The 20718-nt window shown below is 46.5% G+C and overlaps 2 protein-coding genes across 5 annotated transcripts in view; one reads left to right on the top strand and one right to left on the bottom strand.

The window, feature by feature from the left end:
- Positions 1 to 20718, bottom strand: part of immp2l (inner mitochondrial membrane peptidase subunit 2) — a 218561-nt gene that overhangs the window by 43879 nt on the left and 153964 nt on the right. The window lies entirely within an intron of this gene.
- Positions 1720 to 19722, top strand: LOC113025046 (leucine-rich repeat neuronal protein 3-like). The gene is made up of 2 exons (XM_026172418.1): positions 1720 to 2022; positions 16806 to 19722. Exon 2 carries the CDS (start codon positions 17170 to 17172, stop codon positions 19270 to 19272), a length of 2103 nt encoding a protein of 700 aa, XP_026028203.1. The 5' UTR covers positions 1720 to 2022; positions 16806 to 17169; the 3' UTR covers positions 19273 to 19722.

Below are 20718 nucleotides of genomic sequence, written 5' to 3'. Positions count from 1 at the left end.
TGAACCTGCTGATTCATAACATGTTTTTATGTTTAAAGTTTGGAGAGATCATTTAATTTGAAAGTGTTCTTACACCAACTATGTGGCAAAAAAATAGTACAATCAATGAATGAACTGGATATTCTTGGTGTTATTCAATAACAGCAAAGGATGGATATCAAAATAAAACTCATTTTAAAAAATGCAAGTCTGCAACAGTACCAAATATAGAGCATGTAAAGACCTCTCTGCCCAAAGCGGTCGCAGCAGATGGCCCCGCCCCTCCCTGAGCCTGGTTCTGCCGGAGGTTTCTTCCTGTTAAAAGGGAGTTTTTCCTTCCCACTGTCGCCAAAGTGCTTGCTCATAGGGGGTCATATGATTGTTGGGTTTTTCTCTGTATGTATTATTGGAGGGTCTACCTTACAATATAAAGCACCTTGTGGCGACTGTTGTTGTGATTTGGCGCTGTGCAAATAACACTGAATTGAATTAAATAACTGTTTGTTGGAAATGAGCCGTGCAGGTGAAATGTTTTGCATGATCGATTTAAACGGGTAGTCGGACCACCATGTGGCACCGATGCCAAGTCTCTAGTAGTTTATGAGTTACGTCATTTGCATCTAAGCATTTAGTAACCTTCGTGTCCTTTGGACATGGAAGAGGGAAAGGTTTACTATAAAGATGACCACTTATTAACTTTTTGCACAGCTGTGATCCTCAACCCTTTAAGGTGGAGCCAAATGGTGCAGGTGAAATGCACACTGCAGCATGACTGACAAACTGGATCTCCTCAACATTTCCAGGCCACATTTAAAGAATCTTGTGAAACACGAGTCCTCGAACCAAATCGCTTTCCCCACATCTCTGCAGTCGTTTGTCTGGAGCTGCTGAACTTTCAGATGTGGATTGGTTGCGACTGTGAGGGATGTCTGGGCATTTCCGCTCCACCTGTGATGGATGGACAGGTTGTATTCAATAAGAGTTGAAATGTTTAATGAGGCCATAAGATCATCAGGCCCCAGATCGACTGAGCTGAGGTTCGACTTTTATGCAGTCAGACTTCTTTGTGCAATCGGAGGAGCCGCCCCCTGCTGGTCATAAGAAAGAATGCAGGTGTAAAGCACTTCCAGAGAAGCTAAACTCTTCAGACTTGGTGCAATGCCCATCTTTTATATACAGTCTGTGAATTACCCTCGCCTGTGCCTGTTGGACCTTTGTGACTTGCACTATGACCCCTCCCAGGCAGGCTGACGGTGCTTCACCTTCCTCCTCCTTCATGCCTGTTCTTCCACCTGTTCCTCCTCTGGTCTCTACTTTTCATCATCTTCCATCTTTTTCTCCTCCTCACCAGCTCACCCTGTCGTCCATCCTTCTCTTCCACAGATTCTGTCTCTAATTCCTCCTACCCACCCACTCCACCCCAAACCCCCTTTCCATCACCACCTCCTCTCCGTTGCCGTGGGGATACAGGGAATCATGACTGACAGGCAGCTTGCTAAACCAATCAGATTCATCCACAGCTTCAAAGGCGAACACTCATTGGCAGTTCCCAGGGGAGCTGGAGTGTGTGTGTGTGTGTGTGTGTGTGTGTGTGTGTGTGCGTGTGCGCATTCATGGAGTGTGTGTGTAATAGAGTGATGGATGATCTCCTCTCCAACAGCAGAGGAGAGGAAGGATCACTCATTCTCAGTGTCTCTCTGTTGCTCTCTCTCTATTTAATTCCTGATCTCTCTCTCTCTCTCTCTCTCTCTCTCTGTATGAGTGTCTCTCGCTCGCCCCCCCTCCCTCCTCTCTCCACATCTCTGTCGCTGTGGAGAGCCAAAGAGAGAAGACGTTTGTTCTTGGAGATGCTCGAGGAAAACAAGAAAATAGCTGCTTCTGCTGGATGTTAAAATGCAGCACTGCATGCCTTAAATAAAACACACACACACACACTGACACACACACACTCCGCGGCGCTGCAACCATGCCAGGAATACCTGCCGTCCATCTGCTGTTGCGCGGTGCACGGGATGTGATGGATGCAGCTCCTACTTTCTGTTGGTGAGTGTTTGATTGCTGTGTGTGGTTTTTCGGGAATGTGTCCGTGTACTCGTGTGATTGTGTGTTTGTGTGTGTGCGTTGTCAGGACTGCGGTAGTCCTTGAGCGCTGTGGCGACTCAGCCTGCGGTTCTGACAGCTGAGGGGAATAGGAAAACAGGGCTGGGGCATTTTTTCTCTCTCGTTCCGGAGGGGTGCGAGGACGCCTCGTCACTTTAGTCGCTATTCGCGTTTTGTCACTTTGGTGTCTTGCAGTGGAGCGTGAGGGGACACGGTGTTGTCAGTGTCACTCCACAGGTTCATCCCTGAAGTCAGAGAAAGGCAGAGTGTGCAACAAGCCTGGATAAAGGGAAGGGCGGGTGCGGGGGAGCTTTGTGTCTTTTCAAAGTGACGAGAAGCAGGAAAGACTCGTGATAACACGCGAAAGCTACAACCGTCCCCTCAGGAAACCGAGCCGCCGGGACACTTCCCAATGAGGCGAAAGCGTCCCGGGCTTCGTCGGCTCTCGTCAGAGCCGCCGTGGACTGGCAGCCGATGCCAGCGTGCGGTGTGGCGACGTGAGTCAGGAGAGAAAGAGGGGTCACAGGATTGGCTGTGGGGTGATCTCCACCACCGCCTGCCTAATTTGCCAGAACCTCAGCCCCTCTCTGCCTCCCTCCTTCCTCCTTCCTCACTCCCGCTGTATTTAAGCCTCCTTCATAATAAGCAGCAGTGCACGGAGGCGTCTTTAAGTGCTCAGACTGAAATCAGCACTTCTCCCCCCTGCCCGGCTAAACAGGGGTCAAGTACGCCGAAGCTCAGTTTCCTCACGTCAACATGCAGCAGCGTCAGGCTCGGAGCGTCGGCCGTGGACACTTTAAAGACGCAGCCCTCTCCGGAGCTCCAAGACTGATACGTCAACGTTCATCCTCAATTTTCATGGCGTGATTTCTCAGAGGGTTCGCAGCACATTTGGACTGATTAGACTGCATGAGCAAAATAGCCTATTATTTTGATTTAATTGACAATAACAGTGCTAAGTCACTTTGGAATAATCCTCCTAATTAAATAATGACAGCAGGTCTTTTAAACCGGAGACTCCGTCCCTGTGTGAGGAGGAGGACAAACACAAGCACGTTTGGACCCATTTATCACAATCACATGTTTTAAGGGAGCCACGCAGCTCAGAGTTAATTATTCTGTGGGGACTTATTGCACTCTTATCATTACGGGAATCCCCAACTTCACAGCACAAACTACATGTTGTCTTCTCTCTTTTCCTGATGGGATAAAGTCCCATCCTCTCATTCTCTGAAAGCACCGACAGTTAATCTGGATTTTAGGCATTAACATTCAGTTTGTCCATCAAACATGCAAATTGATCACAGACTCATTAGGAATCATAATTATTACTTTAAATACGCTTAAGTCTAACCAGTAACAAAAGGATAATTACGAAGTGCTGAACTCTATATCCATGTGTTTAAACGACATCTCACAGAAACAATAAAAAACCTTCCAGTAAACCGGGTCACAATAATGATAAACATCATCTAAGCTTTCACGTATCCAGAGCTGCAGCTTAAACCGAGCTCCATCTAGTGGACGGCGCGCACGTACTTAAAATGCGTATTTAAGACTTCACGTGTGGGAATGAACAGCATGAAACCGTTACACAGCAACTCAGTTTCCTGCAGGTTGAACGACCCATGCAACTCCAGTTGAGCGGTTACACAGCGCACATACGAACACTCATTATCTACATTTGCACCACTTTGCCGATTGGCTTGCTGGAAATGTGCTGTTCTTTGGCTCCAGCTCCGCAGGACCGTGTTCATTCAGAAAAAAGAACAAAAAGAAGCAAAATTTAAAAGGTGCCAAAAACTGCAGTTCTTCTAACGGCCACCAGAGGCTAAAGCAGTGAATCACATTACTGCACGAGAACGTCACTGTTCTATTATTAGTGTTTTATTCAAATCAATAAATAAAGAGAAAGTCCCACACGGGCGTCCAGGAGACCTTCAAGAAGAAGTTTAGATGTTTTGTAGATAACGGGGCTACATATGGTCAAAGCTCGCTGGGGGGCGTGGCTTCTTTGGCTTACAGGTGTACAGCTGCTAGCTGCTAGGGTTCACCTCGGCTAGCTCCTGAACTGGACGCCTTGATGGCGTTTGTGCTGTTGGAGCCTTTTAATGACATCATGTGACCAATAATGTGGCTGCTATGAGGTTACTGTAGCAACAGACCATACAGGAAGGCGGAGCTCCAGTTTTGAGATTCTAGCACTCAGCAGGTATCTGTGCCTGTGTGATACAGTTTGTGGATGCAGCTGTGTAGCCAAGCCAAATGATACCAAATATGGTCATCTCGAGCTCTAAAACGCCAACATGGCCGCGGCTAAAACTGCGACAGTGAGACGTCTAAAACCCGTGGGGGACATCCCGGTTCTCAGGTCTCTGGTGATTGTCAAAGTGGAGTCTGCTGCCCACTAGAGCTCCCTCATGTTACTACATGTGTTTGGGGTCGATAAATCAAATATTTTCTGCTGTTTCATAATATAATTAATATTTATAAAAACATATGTAGGCTCAAAAAAAGTCACAACTAATACAATAAAGTCCCCGAACTGAAATTAAAGCTTCCTGCTGGTGTCAAAAGGAAAGCTGTTAACGAGAAAATCAACATAAATCACAGAGAAGAAAACACTTCATCTTAGTTTGGTGTGTTAATCAGAGCTGTGATTAAAGGTCTGAGTGGGCCACGGCCGCTCGGCGTAATTCTACACTCAGCTGCTTCTTTTGTTTTTGGCAGAATTAAATTCAGCTGGAAGAAAAAGTTGAAAGTTAAGCTGCTGCTTGTTTTCTTCTATGCATTTCTTTGCATTTCAACGTGTCTGGCAGATATTAGCATCTTTCTCAGGTGTAGGAGAGTAGCGTTTGCTGCAGCTCTGCCTGAAACTTTGTATGAGATTCATCATTTTTTGGAAACTCCATTTCTCAGATCGATGCTTGAGGGGGACTTTTCCCGAAAAACAAATGCAGTCTGTAACAAATGGTGATAGAAACTCATTTGTCACATGAATCATGATGTATTCTTGGCCCTCTCTCATTGTGGCCGTGTTCATAAATGGATTTGGGCCTCTTATACTATCTATACTAAACCACTTGTGCAGTACGCAGCGCCGCCAGGAAAATCAACATGTCTGCATCGGTTAATACATCAGGATATTGCTGCGGAATAAAACTTGCCCAACACAAATCAGCGCTAATCATGTTTGCTTGATTCTTCTCCCCATGCTGGAAATCGGGCTCATTGTTTGGAGGTTGTTTCAAAAATGAAGCGCTGAGCTGAACAGAAACAGAGACACCGTGGTGCTGAGAGCGGACAATAAAGCGAAGTTTCCTCGTACGCGTTCACGCCGAGAGACAAAACACAACGAGGGGGAGATGTTTCCGAGAGACGTAATCTCCTCTGCCGAGCCTCCCGTCGACGACGAGATGCCAAAAAATTCCTTTAGAGTCGTTTTGTCTTTACTGGTGATATTCCAGAATTCTCCTCAGGGAAACAAAGCAGCATCACTGTGGCTTCCCGGCCCATCGTTGTCAAAGACTCACTCCAGCATCAAACGTGAAGTAAGCTGCTGCTGAAGCTGGAGCCCGTTCACATCTGCTGATTCTGCGCTTCAAAGTCGAGGCCAGAGCAGGCGAGGAGGTCAGGGCGGTGGACGGGGTGTAATCAGCACTCAGAGCATCTCAGGTAGATGAAGATGACCCGCGACCTTCAGCTACCTGACACGTTAAAGCATGCACACATCATTTCCTGGCTTCATTATTACTTCATAGCTCACTAATGACCAAGATGAGCACATATGCTGTTACAGAATGAGTATTTCTGCACATGTAGACACACCAGTCTTTATGCATCAGCTGGGGAAGTTTCATGGTGATGTTAGTTGATGGATTTTCACCACTAACATGTGTTTTGCAATAAAAATGTCTGTAATTTACAACCATAACGTTAGAGGCCACAAATCTCCACTTCAGCACCGCTGACACCCACCAAACTTTTCACTTTTATTCCGGGCTCGAGGGAATCATAAATCACACAGATCTGCGGAGCGTTTCACTCCTGAAACACGGGGAAATTGCCCGACGTCTTCTTGAGAACATTTTCTGATTTATTAAATAATAAAAAGGATCAGCGTGTAAAATGTTTGACGGAAACGTGTCACCATAACCGAAACTAATTTTTCCCACGTGGGGAGGTGAACGATAAGGTCCACGTGATTTCCTCCTGTCGGCATTCTGGAGGTTTAAACGTTTGTTCCTACATCGCTCCGAGCCTGACTCAGACGCATGGAGGAAATGGACTTCATGGATTTCATGAAATGATCAAAATACCCAGAAGCCCCTCTGTAAAAACCTTTGACTCCAAATCAAAAGGAATTTCGAACCCGGCTTTATCCATCGTTCAGATTTCTGAGCTGGAAAAGTTCAACGTGTCACATAAATGGACACGTTGTGTTCTGGAGGTTTGGACTGAGAGGTTTGCTCATCTATCATTCATCTAGCACCGCCTGATTTATTGACTGATTTTATTCCTAAAATACTGAAAAAATGATATGAATCCAAACAATTCCAGTGGGAAAGATTATTCCCACGTGAAGACAGTCACCAGTATTCCCGGGACTGGACGTCCCAGCAAATGTACCCCAAACCCAGGAGCGTGCACAAGCCTCGGTCAGCGTGGCAGAGGTTAAAGTTCACGGCAGGGCGATTAGAACAGGTTCTGCTGTGACAGCGTTTGCGAGTAGAATCAACAGTTTCACGCCGCTCGCCAACATTCTGCTTTAGTATTTGCTCGATCTTCCCGGGCATCCGCAGCCCACGGCCCTGCCCACCATCCGCCAGCATCGAGCCACACATGAAACAGTCTGAAATGTAGTGCAGCACCATCAGCTTTGTATCTAGCGACCTGTCAGAGTCGATATAAGAACCCATCTGCTGCTGCCTCCTCCGCACTGAACACACAGGAGATGGTTAGCTTTACACATGTACCGTCGTCAGCTGACAAACAGAGGTCAGGCTGTTAACCCGCCTGTGTTTACGTGCTCCACATGCATGTGACTGTGAGGGTAATTAACAGCAAGACTGGCTGCTGATTAAAGAGAGAAGTGCGACTCGTGGGAGTGGAGGCTAAGTGTGAATTCTAATGTTGGTGATGCTAACAAGGAGCGTGTGCAGAAGGAGGGGGAGCGGATAAATGGGCGGACGAGCCTCGCTTGGGATGGGTTTAATCGTAAATCAATGGCAAACGGAGGGAGGAGAGAAAGAAGGGAGGGAACGGGGGATTTAATGCGGGAATTCGGATCTTATCTGGATGTTTTGGCGACGTCGTCTTCCCCGTCTCGTGCCAATAACACCCACAGAAATCAATTAAAGTAAAAAGAGGAAATACAGGAAACCGGTACACACTGTTCTGCTCGTGTCTCGCTGTCTGCTGCTAACCCGAGCTGCTGATAATGAGTCGGGTCGATCGGAGCGAAGCTGCAGGCTGATCGAAAACGAGTCTTCTGATCCAAACGACGAAGTTTCATTCAGTTTCATTCAGTTTCATTCAGTTTTCAGTCTTTTACAGAATCCTCTTACAGGACCGATCAAGTTTTCAGGATAGCAGAGAGTGCTACTGCACATTTCCTACGACAAAAAGGTTTTATGCAACTAAGAATTTCCAGAATTTCTGTACAGATTTGAGGACTTTTATAAATCTTTAGAAGAGAAAAACAAGTGTGGGAGTATTAATACCGCTGCAGCCGGAGCTAATTGACAGTGCACTAACATGTCTGTAAAAACACAGTCCAAGGATTCAACTGAAGGAATTTTCAGTGTGAATTTATTTCACCGTATTTTTTAACTGGGCAACAAATGTTACCATTTCTGTTTATGGAAATGACAAAAAGCATAATTAAAATGGATCATGTAGTGACATTTAGTTTTGTTTCTCTAATCGAGTCGCTCTTGTTCCCACGTAAGAAACTAAACTTTGGAAATCATATTGCTGTGCGGCAGGTGGCGTTTGGACTCCGGAGATGGGGAGTGAACTCCAAACTCAGCTTTACTTCCGGGAAAAAAAAACAAAACACACGGGGAGACAATTAACCCAATCAGTCAGAGCGAGAAGTTAAAGTAGAGACAAAACACAGGAAGCAGCCGCTGTGAGGATAAACCAAATAAACTCAGAAACATGACAATAATTAACAGAAAGGCTCTAAATGATCCCCAAAGTCCAGAACTCTGACAGTCTGCTGCTTTTTGAGGTCGTTTCTTTGTCACTGTTAGGACCATCCTTAATTTGATATAAATCAATGTGAATTGCACAGGATTACCGCAGCGCTGACTCATGTCAGGTAAAGAAAAAAAGATGAAGCGACGCCGCTGTGTGTCACATTACCCTAATAACGGTCTCGGGTTTGAATGACTGTCCCGTGCATGAAGGCAACAGAATACAGGCATTCAGACTTTGTTTTAAGACATCCACGAAGCTCAAGAGACTAAATGTGTGCAGAAGTACACACTCCAGCTTTTTATGCAGTTGTTTTAAGGATTTCAGAGCTTCTCTTGCTAAAGTTTTTATTTTTATTGCATTAGTAGAGCACCTTTATTGGCTCCACCATTGGTCACTCGCTGCTGGATGGAGTTTCTTTCTTTCTTTCTTTCTTTCTTTCTTTCTTTCTTTCTTTCTTTCTTTCTTTCTTTCTTTCTTTCTTTCTTTCTTTCTTTCTTTCTTTCTTCAAAGCACAGATCACAAAGCAGGGGCTGATGTCATGACGTCCTTCCAGTAACTTTTCTGTCCTAGATGCTGGAAATTCATAAATTTGCACCGGACTGTCCTGTATCGCTGGAGTTGTGATAATACCTTCCTCTTCAGGACTTTTGATGAGGACATTATTATTATCTTTGTATATAAAAGATGGCTCTCACACGCTTTCAGGCCTTAATGGCAGCATTTGCCTCTCTGTGGCTGTAAACAGGATTATTTCTGCTGGACATCAGAGTTTATGGGGACTGTCACTGTTGGAGCCTCTAGTGGACATTAGAGGTACTGCATTTTCTGGCACTTAAGGGCTTCTTTTTTTGCTTGCTGTTTGTTAGATTTGAGAAAAGATGATGGTTTTAGGTTAAAAACATGTTGATAATACCAGCAAACCCTATCAGAGTGTATAAGGTAGTACTGGAGACAAGCAAGCCAAGAGCAGTGCTGCTACTGTTAGCATTATTTTCATCTGGCTGATTAACAGCACTTAAAATGTCTCAAGGAACAAGACAATAATAATATACAATGCCTTAAAAAACAACGTTGGTCTAATGAATCCTAACCACATAGAACAGCTCCACACCTCCCAGCTACACCAGTTAATCCATCACTTAACAGATGGGCCCGAATATGACCGGCCACTTCCTGTCAACACCATTTAATGTCTGAAATTGCTGAACCAGAGGAGACCAAACAGAGATTTCTTTGCAGAGGGAAGATCAAGAAAAACAGAGCTATCCCAGAACAAACAGCACAGATGGAAGATCCAACACAGCAACCTGAGTCTGTGTGCGCCCGTGTATACAGTGTGTGCTGCTTTTATATACGTCCAGATTGCAGCCGGCCTCACCATCACATAGAGACGTAACTACGCAGTAGGATCAGCAGCTTTTTAAATAGACGTTCTATCATTAACGATCTTAAGGTTTATTAGAACAGGAGCCGCTCGGCAGAAAGCACAGGAAAAAACATCGCTTTTACTACACGAAGCACGGAGTGTTTTATTTCCCAGAAACAAAATCCGTCTTCAAAGGTGAACTCGGGTGCCACGAGAAACAGCTTTTCCTGCTGTAATCATTCGTCACGTGTCTCTGGACAGCTCGCCTCTCAAAGATGCTTTTATTGAAAGTCGAGTCCTTTCTTTGAGTGATTCACAGTGCAAAAAGAGTAGGGTGAGGAAAGGACGATTAGCCAATCACCTGCCTGGGATGACAATGGGGTGGCTCTCAGGCGAGGTGAGTGCTGTGACGGTGGAGACATGGATGCACTTTTCCAGCATGTTCAGGTGCTACCTCTTTAGCTCTGAGGATTTGAAACCCCTGGTTTTGTTTTCGGGTACAAATCGTCTAAAGGAGGAAAATGCCAACAGCATAGTCATGGTCATGGTGTGCATTGGCAGAACGTTCCAGAGACCTCGGCTGGAAACAGTCCTGGAGGTTCTCCTTGGTTAGCATTTCCACATCGTTTCTGCTGCTGTGATCAAATCTACCACAACCGACTATGGACTAAGCAGAAGTCCTGAAAGATCCATAAAGACTCATCCAGGATCAACTGTCCTCAAAACTGATGAGTGTTTCCCTCCCTGAAATTCTCGCTGCACTCTGTACATCTTGAAGTTTCTCGGGAAACTTTACGAACTTGTCGTCTTTAGTTTTTTGCCTCTAAATGCAGCAGGTTCATCCCCGGCTCGTTGGCTTTGGTGTCAGGCAGTGAAAGGAGGGGTGACGGCTTGAACCCCAGAGAGCTCCCTGAGTGTGTTTGTGAGTCGTCCTTTAGTCTTAGTCCTAGACATCGAGCTAACATGTCAGGTCTCATACAACTGTTCATCAAATGTGCAGAATCTCCACCAGCGTAAATTTCTCCACTCTAACGCAACAAAAAATGAGAAGGCTCCACCTTCTGTCCCTTTGCAGCGTTGCAGTCATTGTATCTCTAAATCAAACTCATCGTATTTGGCCCAGAAATGCTGGAATACTGCTGGTGAGTCTGGAGGTGTGGAAGACCAGAGGCGCCCACCAGAGGGCAGTGGCTCAAACAGTTGGTGGGCAGGGTGTGAGGGGTCACCTGTCATGGCCCTGGTTTACCTGAGACAGGAGGATGTGGTGATGGCCTCCAGGGGGGCACAGCCAGTGTTTTGGGTGGTGTTAATGACCCTCTGTGCAGCCTTCCTGCTCTCAGTCGTGGCCCCTGAGTACAAACATCAGGCAGGAGGGGAGCACGCTCTCCACCGAGGAGCTGTAGAAGGCCAGCAGCAGGTCCTGGTCCAGGTTACTCTTCCTCAGGAGACGGAGGAAGTGCAGCAGCTGCTGGGCCTTCGTTACCGGGGTGATGGTGTTGTGACATCAGCACTTGTTACTTTGTCTGATTTGAAAAATGGCTGACTCGACGAGGACCGGGTCTGCGACCACGCGCACTGAGCCGCCGTCTCCAAAGCCACATTGGTGCATGGAGACGGCGTTAAAGTGGCAACGAGACGCAGTCTGCTATCAATTTATGAAGTGGGTATAACATGAAATCTGTTTGTGATAATACGACGATTAACTGTGATAAATCAGCAGAAATCATAAATCTGTCACCGTCTGCTTACACCGAGGTCTGCTGCATGAGATGTCCTTGAAAGGAAAAAGCAGATGAGCTTATTTCACGGGGTTTTCTTACACTGCAGTAGTTTTCTCCCTCCCACGGGGAGGTCAGAGGTCAGCAAACAGAGAGCCGGTGGGTGTTCAGCATTTTGCTTAAAGGCATTTGTGTTAGCCCAGGGTCTCAAGGACAGACGCCTGCAGAGTGGAGACAAAGCAGCTGACTGAAAACACAGCAGCTAATAAAGATGAGAGAGAATCTGACGGTGATTATCTGTCTGCAGGGAGGAGAGTTATTTATGTGCAATCTACAGAAAAGAAAGGCCGGGTGCATCGGTGCCGTGAATAAAAGTGTTAATTAGAAACTTGAAAGCAAACAGTTTATTCTGCAAACACAGACTCATTTATATGATTGTGCACCTCGTGTTTTGGACACTTTCACAGCAACATTTATTCGAAGAACGAGTCAGCGCTTGTTTATTTGTCCTATTTATTCTCACTGCTCGCTCCACTCTGTTCACATTTGTCATGTTTATGTTCAGATGTCCACGCTTCACGTTCTCATCAGCGAGGCGGCCATCGTGACCGTGCAAAAGTAACGGCTCCCTAAACCTAAAAACTGGATGTGCCGCTGTTGGCAGCAACATCTGCAATCAGGCGTTTGTGAAAACCGATGCTGTGACGCAGCTGCAGCTCCATGCATCGTTCACATGTCTGTTTCACTGTGAGGAAGTGTCTGCAGATCCTGAGCAGTAAGAATTTACTGTTGCAGCAGTAACAGAAATTTAATATCCCAAAATATCTGCATGGCAACAACAGCATAGCCTGTTAGCTAACATTAGATGATGACGAGCTCCTTTTCTGTCTGTTTCAGACCAAGTCCAAAAACGCAGCCTTGTCTGTGCATGCGGTCCACACGTACTCGCCGTTAAAGTTTACATGAGATGAATTTCAACAAAGGCGGATAGAGGCTATCTGCAGGTTTTACACACTTCCATGTAGACACGCAGTTACTGTCGCTCCACTTAGAAAGACTGATTCTACGCGCCATCTTTGTTTACTCTTTCCCTCCCAGGCTCCTAGGCTTCTGATTGGCCAATTTCTACACGGTTAGAATCATATCGCCACCTGTTGCTTTGGCATGTTCTTCTTATTTTTGGACTTTCCTAGAGTAGCTTTGCACGAGTTACATTTCCAAAAATGTATTTTTCATCTTGTACTGGGCTTTGATGCGGTTCATCCACCACCTTAAATACTTTTTCAGACGTTTGATTTTCTGCCGTTTGTTGGTTGGTTTACGCTACACAGAGGAAAAAGAGTGGCTGGAGGCTGCAACACAACCGTGTGCAATGAACCCCTTTAAAGTAGACATTATGGCTTTAATGCTTCAGCGACTGGGTCCAGGAACACAGGAACAGGTGGTAAGCTGCTATCTTCTGACTGATTGCAACATTTAAGCTAAACTGTCAGCAATCGGTGGCAGACTGTTTGGAGACAGGTTGCCTCTCAGCAGGCAACCTTGTGCATTCGTGTTGCCAGGAAGTTGCACGTCAACCTCTGGGTGAGCAGTTTGTCACCATCACCACTACGATCAGGTTCCACCAGCAGAAACAAATTCAGTGTAATCAGTGGGCTGTCAGTTTGTTTTTTGCTTTCACATCTATCTCCAAAGATGTAATTAAGACATTTCCAGGAGCAGCAGCTCAGAGGAGGGTGTTAGCAGCGAGCTGCGGATAGCCGTGTGTATCAGCGAGTCCTGAATAAAACATGGGGAACTGGGACCACTTTATGAAACGTCTGCCACATTAGGACGGAGGAGCCCTAAGAGCTGTGGCCCCTGGCTTCTCCCCCCGCTGTATAAGAAATGCATAAATATTTCACATTCGAGCTGCTTTAATCCATTCGCCAAATGTCAATACTCAGCACTTAAAAAAAGTGGCCAGGCCTGCAGTCCCACCGGGTTAAACAGAGCAGCTCCCACGTCTGTATGCAGGTCGTATAATGCATTACTAAATACTTTTATCAACAGTGGGAGGGTCTTTCTCCCTAAGTGCTGCCCTGGCAAAGAGTGAGCCGGAATAGGTCCTGCAGCCGGATCGCGCCGTGCGCTCAGCAGCAATCGCTTCTATTCCCGGCAAAGAAAAGTAATGGGGAGAGTACAATCTCTAATTTCTGAGGTCGTGACATTTCTGTGCAGCGGGCAGTGATCCTGCACGTCAGCTAAACATGTTGGAGAAACTGCGAAAGGCCCGTTGCAGCAGAAAACTCCTCTTTAATGAAAGATTCAACCCGGGACGAGAAACATTAGTCGTGCCATTAACTGTGTAGAGCTACAGGTGACTGAATTTATCAATACAGCAGTTACACTCGTCCACAAAAAGATTCTTTATTCCAGAATTCAAAGGAAGAATTTCCTTTATTTACCAAAGACGTCGAATATTAAAAACAAGTATCTCACAAAGGTTTGGTGAACCTCTGAGTTTATATGCACGTATGATTAGTGACAACAATATCAAACTATTATGAAACTGACCTAAATAACAATCGTGTCCCCGCACATGGTTTCTCTTTCCAGTATAAATCCACCTCCCAGTTATTTCTGCACTGGCAGCACTTGGTAGGGTGGTTCAGACCAAGGTTACTGTGGTTAACAAATGATTTGGGGAATTTGGAAAACTAAAATAAAACAGAAATGCAGAGGAAATATTGTTAATTTAGTAGCAGTCTTAGCTCATGAGACAGATGGTTTTATTGAGACTGTGAGTCACTAAAAGTTTGATTCATTTCCCTAAATTTACCTGGTGGAAATTACAAATAAAATCAGCATCAAAATGCAGATTTTAGTGATGTTTTCATTTATTAATATACCAAAACTACGCAAACCTGCCCTGTGTGAGAAAGTCAGGGCTCTGAAAACACTGAAAAACTTATTTTTATTTGCTCTGGGCATTTTTGTCTGATATGATAAGTCCGACAACTATGCAAAAAAGAAAGTAGGAAGGGGTCAAATACTTTGTACAGCATTTATACTGTATATGTACTGTGTATGTATATGTACTGTGTATGTACAGTGATCCAGTGGTGATGGTGAAGCTTCAGACTGTTATAAACACTCAGGTTCAATCACTCTGTACTGGGCGTCTCTACGATTATCACCGTGTGCCAAAACTAAACTGAACTGAACACAAACACCAGCTGTGGAGAAAAAATAGATTTGAAAGAATAAAACTGTGAAATTCTACTGTGAACAAATCAAAGTGAAGCAAACAAACAATATCCTGTTTTAGTCTTTGTCCATACTTTAAATCTGAAAACTGAAAACGTCTCTGGAGGCTCTGCTTCAGATGGTTACTGAGACAACCAATCAAGCTGGCTTCAAAGGGGGCGGGGCTGAAACAATAAACCCACAGATCAAGAAGGATTACTTTAAACAGCGATTGGTGCAAGTGTGTAAGTGAGCAGGCCTTCACACTTTAACAGCAGTGAAATTAGTGACGCCTTAAACACGTGACTGCATAAAGAGTGGACAGTGAATCTCCATCACTTCCTCTTTCAATAAAAACTAAAACAATCACGGCGTTTAAACTGTCACATGATGAAAAGCGGCACCACTCTGATCTCCATTTGATGTAACTGTGTTTGTGCAGGAAGGGGAAATGAAAGAAGCCCCTGCGGGCTTTTAGAGTTAAGTAATAAGAGGGAAATGAGTGTGCGAGCACTGCCGAGGTAAACAGGAGAAATTAAATCAGCGTACGGCGGCGTCTCCCGAGAGCGCGCTCTCCAGCCGAAAGAGAAAACATCCACTATTAAACCGTCCGTTTAACATTCCTACCACGCTTGCTTCATTAGCAGAGAGCTCGGTTCTGTCGTTACCTAAATACTATACACGACGCTGTTGTTTCCGTGTCTGTGAAGAGGCATTTACATAATCCTGTAAGGTTAGATACAGCACAGCAGCTCGCTGTCTGGGCGATGGACGCCCGCGAGAGCTTTAATGAGCGGAGACGAGCGAGGAATGATCGCAGTTTGAAGTGAGCCTCGTAAGGCAGACGGTCCAAATATAAGTGTCCAATACAGCCTAATTACACGTTGAATGAACGTGCTTGATCGGCACATTCATTCGTTCCAACGTTGTCAGCTCAGCCGAGCGAGCTGCTGCACACAGACGGATGCAGGCAGAGAAGCTCCACCCTGATGGCTGCACGGGAACACTTCCCTGCTTCATCTGTCAGTAACATTCAGGATTATTAAAGTCATGATTTGAATTTTCAGATTAGTTTTCATTCATGTTTGACAACATAAACAGTCACTCTGCACCAGTGCCTTCTCCTGCTGAACTGAAGTGGGAGCTTTGAGTTTAAGTTAACTTTTGTTTTCATACAAAGTAACTTCGATACGATTATGTCAGCGTTTGGCCCCGACGCCTCTACGTCACCGGCTCCCAGTGCAGGCCCCGTGTGGGCTGTGAAGGTACTGCAAGTGGTCGTTTATGACTTTAAAAAATAACATTACCGTAAAATATTTACCTATTTATTTGACCATCAAAGCCATCGTGCAGAACAGTACTTAAGGTTTCTAAAAGAGCACACGATAAAGAAACGAGGAACGAGAATAAGTGACAGAGCAACGTTCAGTTCTGCAAACCTGAACGCACAGAGCGCCACAAACAAGCTAATATATGCATGAAGTGCCATAGCTCGTCCTCATCAGCAGCCGGCTGCTCGAGCTCACGCTGACAGCTTCATCTACTGTTGTACACTCGACTGTGGCTTCTGCACTCAAGGTCACAAATTAATCAAAGCATCAATACGTGCAGTCGACATAGGCAAAGCTCGCTGCAGACCTGTCACCTGTACCGACAACGTTGATTCAGCGTCTCATGAATTAGGCAGAAAGCGGCGCAGGCAAGCTTGCACGACAGATAGTTGTGGTGGGTCTACAACACCTCGAGGTTGTGCGCATCAGCTGTGGCTGCTGTGTTTTTGTGTGTGGGTGATTTGATAAGTGTGCGCAGCTGCATTGTTCACAGCAGAGGAGCGGTTCAGGGGGCGGCGAGAATCTGTTAATTACAACACAGGGGAAAGAAGCGAGGACTTGTTTTGCCTCTTGAATTAACATTTTTAAGCATCATCTCAGAGCTCCATGTTTGACAGAAAATTAAAAACTTCATCCTGTCTGCCTTTCACCCTTCAGCTGTGGAAATGTGCTCATTCAAACTTATCCAAAAATATACATAATAACAGCGGTCGGGTCACCTCACTGAAAGTTGGGGTTTGTCTAATAGCCACCCACGTTACTGCATCTTAACAGAGAAACTGTGATGTAACTCTGAAGTAGTAATCCCAGGCAATGTTTCTCAACATTCCCCAACAGCAGCGTCTTATATCGGTCTCTCTTTCTCTCCCGTCTCCCCAGATGGAAACTGCCACCAGTGACAGCGACGGAGGATAATAATGATGGAAGGCAGAGTGATTCGTCCCCAGCCAGAGCCTCAGCACTCCTCCACCGCCCTTCTGCTTCTCAGCGCCGCTCCCTGAAGGACGCGTCGACCTTGACACATCACAGCGTGCGAGACAACCTGACACACACCGAGCTGAAAGGTTGCCTCTCATTGCCAAGAGTGGGAAGACAACGGGGCCAAAGCTTCGGGGACCAGGCGTCAGCAGAAATCCGCTCTGTCTTGCTGGAGTAACAAATGAGCTTTTATTTGTGAAGTTAACACCGCTAACAGCTGACTCCATAAGGGCCAATTACTGGCTGAAGGGAATACGGGGCCAAGATGAAGGAGGCAGCAGTTGTGGCTTGTTTGCTGGCTGAGCTGTGTCTCGCTGCTTTTGTTCTGGCCTCCGAGGGGGCCGCTCGTTGCCCCGCGTTGTGTCGATGCGAGATACGACCCTGGTTCTCTCCCAGCTCTATTTACGCCGAGGCTACCACCGTGGACTGTAATGACTTGGGCCTGTCGGCGCTACCGCAGGGACTCCCCTCAGAAACACAGGTGCTGCTACTGCAGACGAACAACATTGTTAATGTGGAGAAAAGTTTGGATTACTTGGCCAACATCACTGAAATTGACTTGTCCCAGAATAACATTTCCTCGGTGAGCGATGTTCGTCTGGGGTCTCTCCCCCAGCTGCTGTCACTCCACATGGAGGAGAACTGGGTTCAGGAGCTTTCTGACAGCTGCCTCGCTTCCCTCCCAAACCTCCAGGAGTTCTACATCAACCACAACCTGATTTTCTCCATTAGCTCCCGGGCTTTTCAGGGCCTGGGCAGGCTGCTGAGGCTCCATCTCAATTCCAATCGACTGACAAGCATCGACAGCGAGTGGTTCAGGCCTCTCCCCAATCTGGAGATATTGATGCTGGGAGAAAATCCCATCCTTCACCTGTCAGACATGAACTTTAAGCCCTTGGCAAACCTCCGAAGCCTTGTGCTCGCCAGGATGAATTTGACTGAAATTCCTGATGACACTCTGGTCGGGCTCGACAATTTGGAGAGCATCTCATTTTTTGACAACCTGCTTAATCGAGTACCCCGAGCAGCTCTGACAAGAGTTCAGAACCTGAAGTTTCTGGATTTGAATAAGAATCCGATTGAGAGAATCCAGAGAGGTGATTTTATGGACATGCTGCACCTCAAAGAGCTCGGCATCAACAGCATGCCTCAGCTGGTCTCCATCGACAGTTTCGCCTTGAACAACCTGCCAGAACTGACAAAAATCGAGGCCACAAACAATCCCAGGCTGTCCTACATCCACCCTCGGGCCTTCCACAAGCTCCCCAGACTGGAGACTCTGATGCTCAACAGCAACTCCCTGAGCGGCCTTCATCGCAGTACCGTGCAGTCACTGCCCAACCTGCGAGAGGTGAGCCTGCACAGCAACCCGATCCGCTGTGACTGTGTCATCCGCTGGGTCAACACGAACAGAACCACCGTTCGCTTCATGGAGCCCGACTCGCTGTTCTGCGTGGAACCTCCAGAGTACCAAGGGCAGCACGTCCGAAAGGTGCACTTCAGGGAGATGACGGAGATCTGCCTTCCCCTGATCTCACCCGGGAGCCTCCCAGATCGAGTTGAGATCAGCAAAGAGAGCTCAGTGTCACTGCATTGTCGGGCGTTTGGAGAACCAGAGCCCGAGATCTACTGGGTGACACCGTCGGGTGTCAGGGTCATACCTGGCAGCATTTCCAATAAGTACTACATGCACCCAGAGGGAACCTTCGACATCTACGATGCCACGGAGCAGGAGGCTGGCTCTTACACCTGCGTCGCCCACAATCTCGTCGGGGCAGACCTAAAGTCTGTGCTCGTTTCAGTGAACGGATACACTGCCCTGCCTTCGAAACAACTTTTACATGTATATATCATGTCTGTCCAGTCCTATTCTGTCATTGTGTCGTGGGAAAGCACAGGCTCTTTGCTTTCACAACTAAACTGGTCCATTTTAGCAGAGGGCCGCCGCCTCTCGATGCCATTTACAGCCAGGCTTCCTGCTGATGTCAAAGAGTATCACATCAAGCAGCTGCAGCCGTCCACTCGCTACCAGGTTTGTGTTGAGGTGGTGTCAGCGCAGCCTGGATACAGCAGGGACTGCGTCAATGTGACCACAAAGGAGACGGCAGTCCCGAGGGAGACGACCCACAAATGGGACGTTGTGGCGATGGCTGCTTGTGCTGCGTGTTTTATCGTGGTCGCTGTGGCTTGCTCTGTCGTCTACACGTCCCTGCACAGCCAGGTGTTTTACAGGAAATTAATGGCCGACCAAGCCGAAGCGCTGCTGATTGCCAGCACTCGTTCCTCGTCTTCTTCTTTCCTTGAGTTTGGTGCGTCTGGGATCAAGGTGACGGCAACTGTAATAGACTTAACGGATGACTCTGTGTAAGACGCGTCCTTGTATGTAACAGCGCTCTGGGATTAAGCGAGGATGCAGAGTGAGGGACACTGGACAGTTTACGAACCCTCCTTCCACGAGCGGACTTCAGCAGCGGATAAATCATACTCCTGCGTAACTGGCTAAAAACTATTTTCTATCTGAAATCGTGTCATTATAGCTTAATCAGGCAGATATCGCGACTATAATCCACACGGCTACTGGTCATTCATGCAGTGCAGCCAGACTAAAGCACAGCACAGGAACTCTTCTCGTCTTAAATACCTTGTCGAAGCAGCTTTGACGTCTGCAGAAAGCATTTTCTTTGCCGTGTTACATTAAGCAAAGATAGTTTATAATGGCAGAGAGAAACTTGTTAGCCTAGTGTACAATAAACCTGATTATAATGTAAACAATTTTATGAAGAAATACATTTTTCATTAAACCTGTGTAGTGTCATAACTCCAATCTTTCTCTTGAAATTTAGATAAAAAAAAACAAAGCATGTGTGCGCTGGCACGAAATAATTCAAACACCACTTTGTGTGGATGACATTTGTGTAGTTTGTGTGTGAGGTCTGCAGGAGACAAACACAATTACAGGGATCGCCCTTCAAGGCAGACACTTTAACGCTGTTAGGGAAATGCAATGCAATCTCAACAGCACGACAAGAGAGATGGTTTGTTTGTGCGTAAGCATGTGTGTGTGCACCTTAATGACTGTGTGTGTAAAGTGCGAGGGCATTGGCAAACCCACTGACTTTGAATTGCATTATATTCTCTTTCATTAAAAATCCAATATGGATTCCCAGAACAAACCTCGGCGCGGTGATGAATCGGCGTCATGCACAAACTGATAGGAGGCATTTATCAGCGGGACTCAGTCATAGATCAACCGAGTTTCAGCGCCTTGGACAGGGCTTTTAGAGCGCACCCATTTGTCACCGCCACAGGAGCTAAAATATGACCCATTAGAGGCAGGTAGTGAGTAGGTCAGCAAGAACGTGGCGCCCATGCCGGCCCGTTCCCGGCACGACCCTGGAGAGATACCGCCGCCGTCGCAGGAACAGCTCAGCAACTATCGGGCTCGTTTGTAAAGTGCTCAACGCTGACTGCAGAGGAGGAGCGAGATTAGGCACCCTGGATAAAGTAGTTTCAGTCCTAAACAGGACGAAGGGGAGGACGGGCAGTGCCCTTTAAACCAGATCTGGGTTTGCACAACAAGTTTAATTTCATGCACACCTGCACAGTTACTCTTTGCGCTGTTCGATGACACTTTTGGTTGCAATAAGCACCCTTTACTACGGTTTGCCTCTGAGGCATTCTCACAAAGTCCACGCGGTGCACCTGCCTCTGGCTCAGCTCCAGCACTCTTCAGAGTGAGCCAAGTTTCTTTCAGAAGTGATGTTTGGGTTTGTAAGTGTTTCCTCAGCGTGCTCGGAAACATGTCAGCACGAAG

Source organism: Astatotilapia calliptera, chromosome 7 (genome assembly GCF_900246225.1).
Source record: "Astatotilapia calliptera chromosome 7, fAstCal1.2, whole genome shotgun sequence".
In the NCBI taxonomy this organism is placed as follows: domain Eukaryota; kingdom Metazoa; phylum Chordata; class Actinopteri; order Cichliformes; family Cichlidae; genus Astatotilapia; species Astatotilapia calliptera.
The sequence above is the reverse complement of the archived record's forward strand: the minus strand, read 5'-3'. Positions and strand labels throughout refer to the sequence as shown.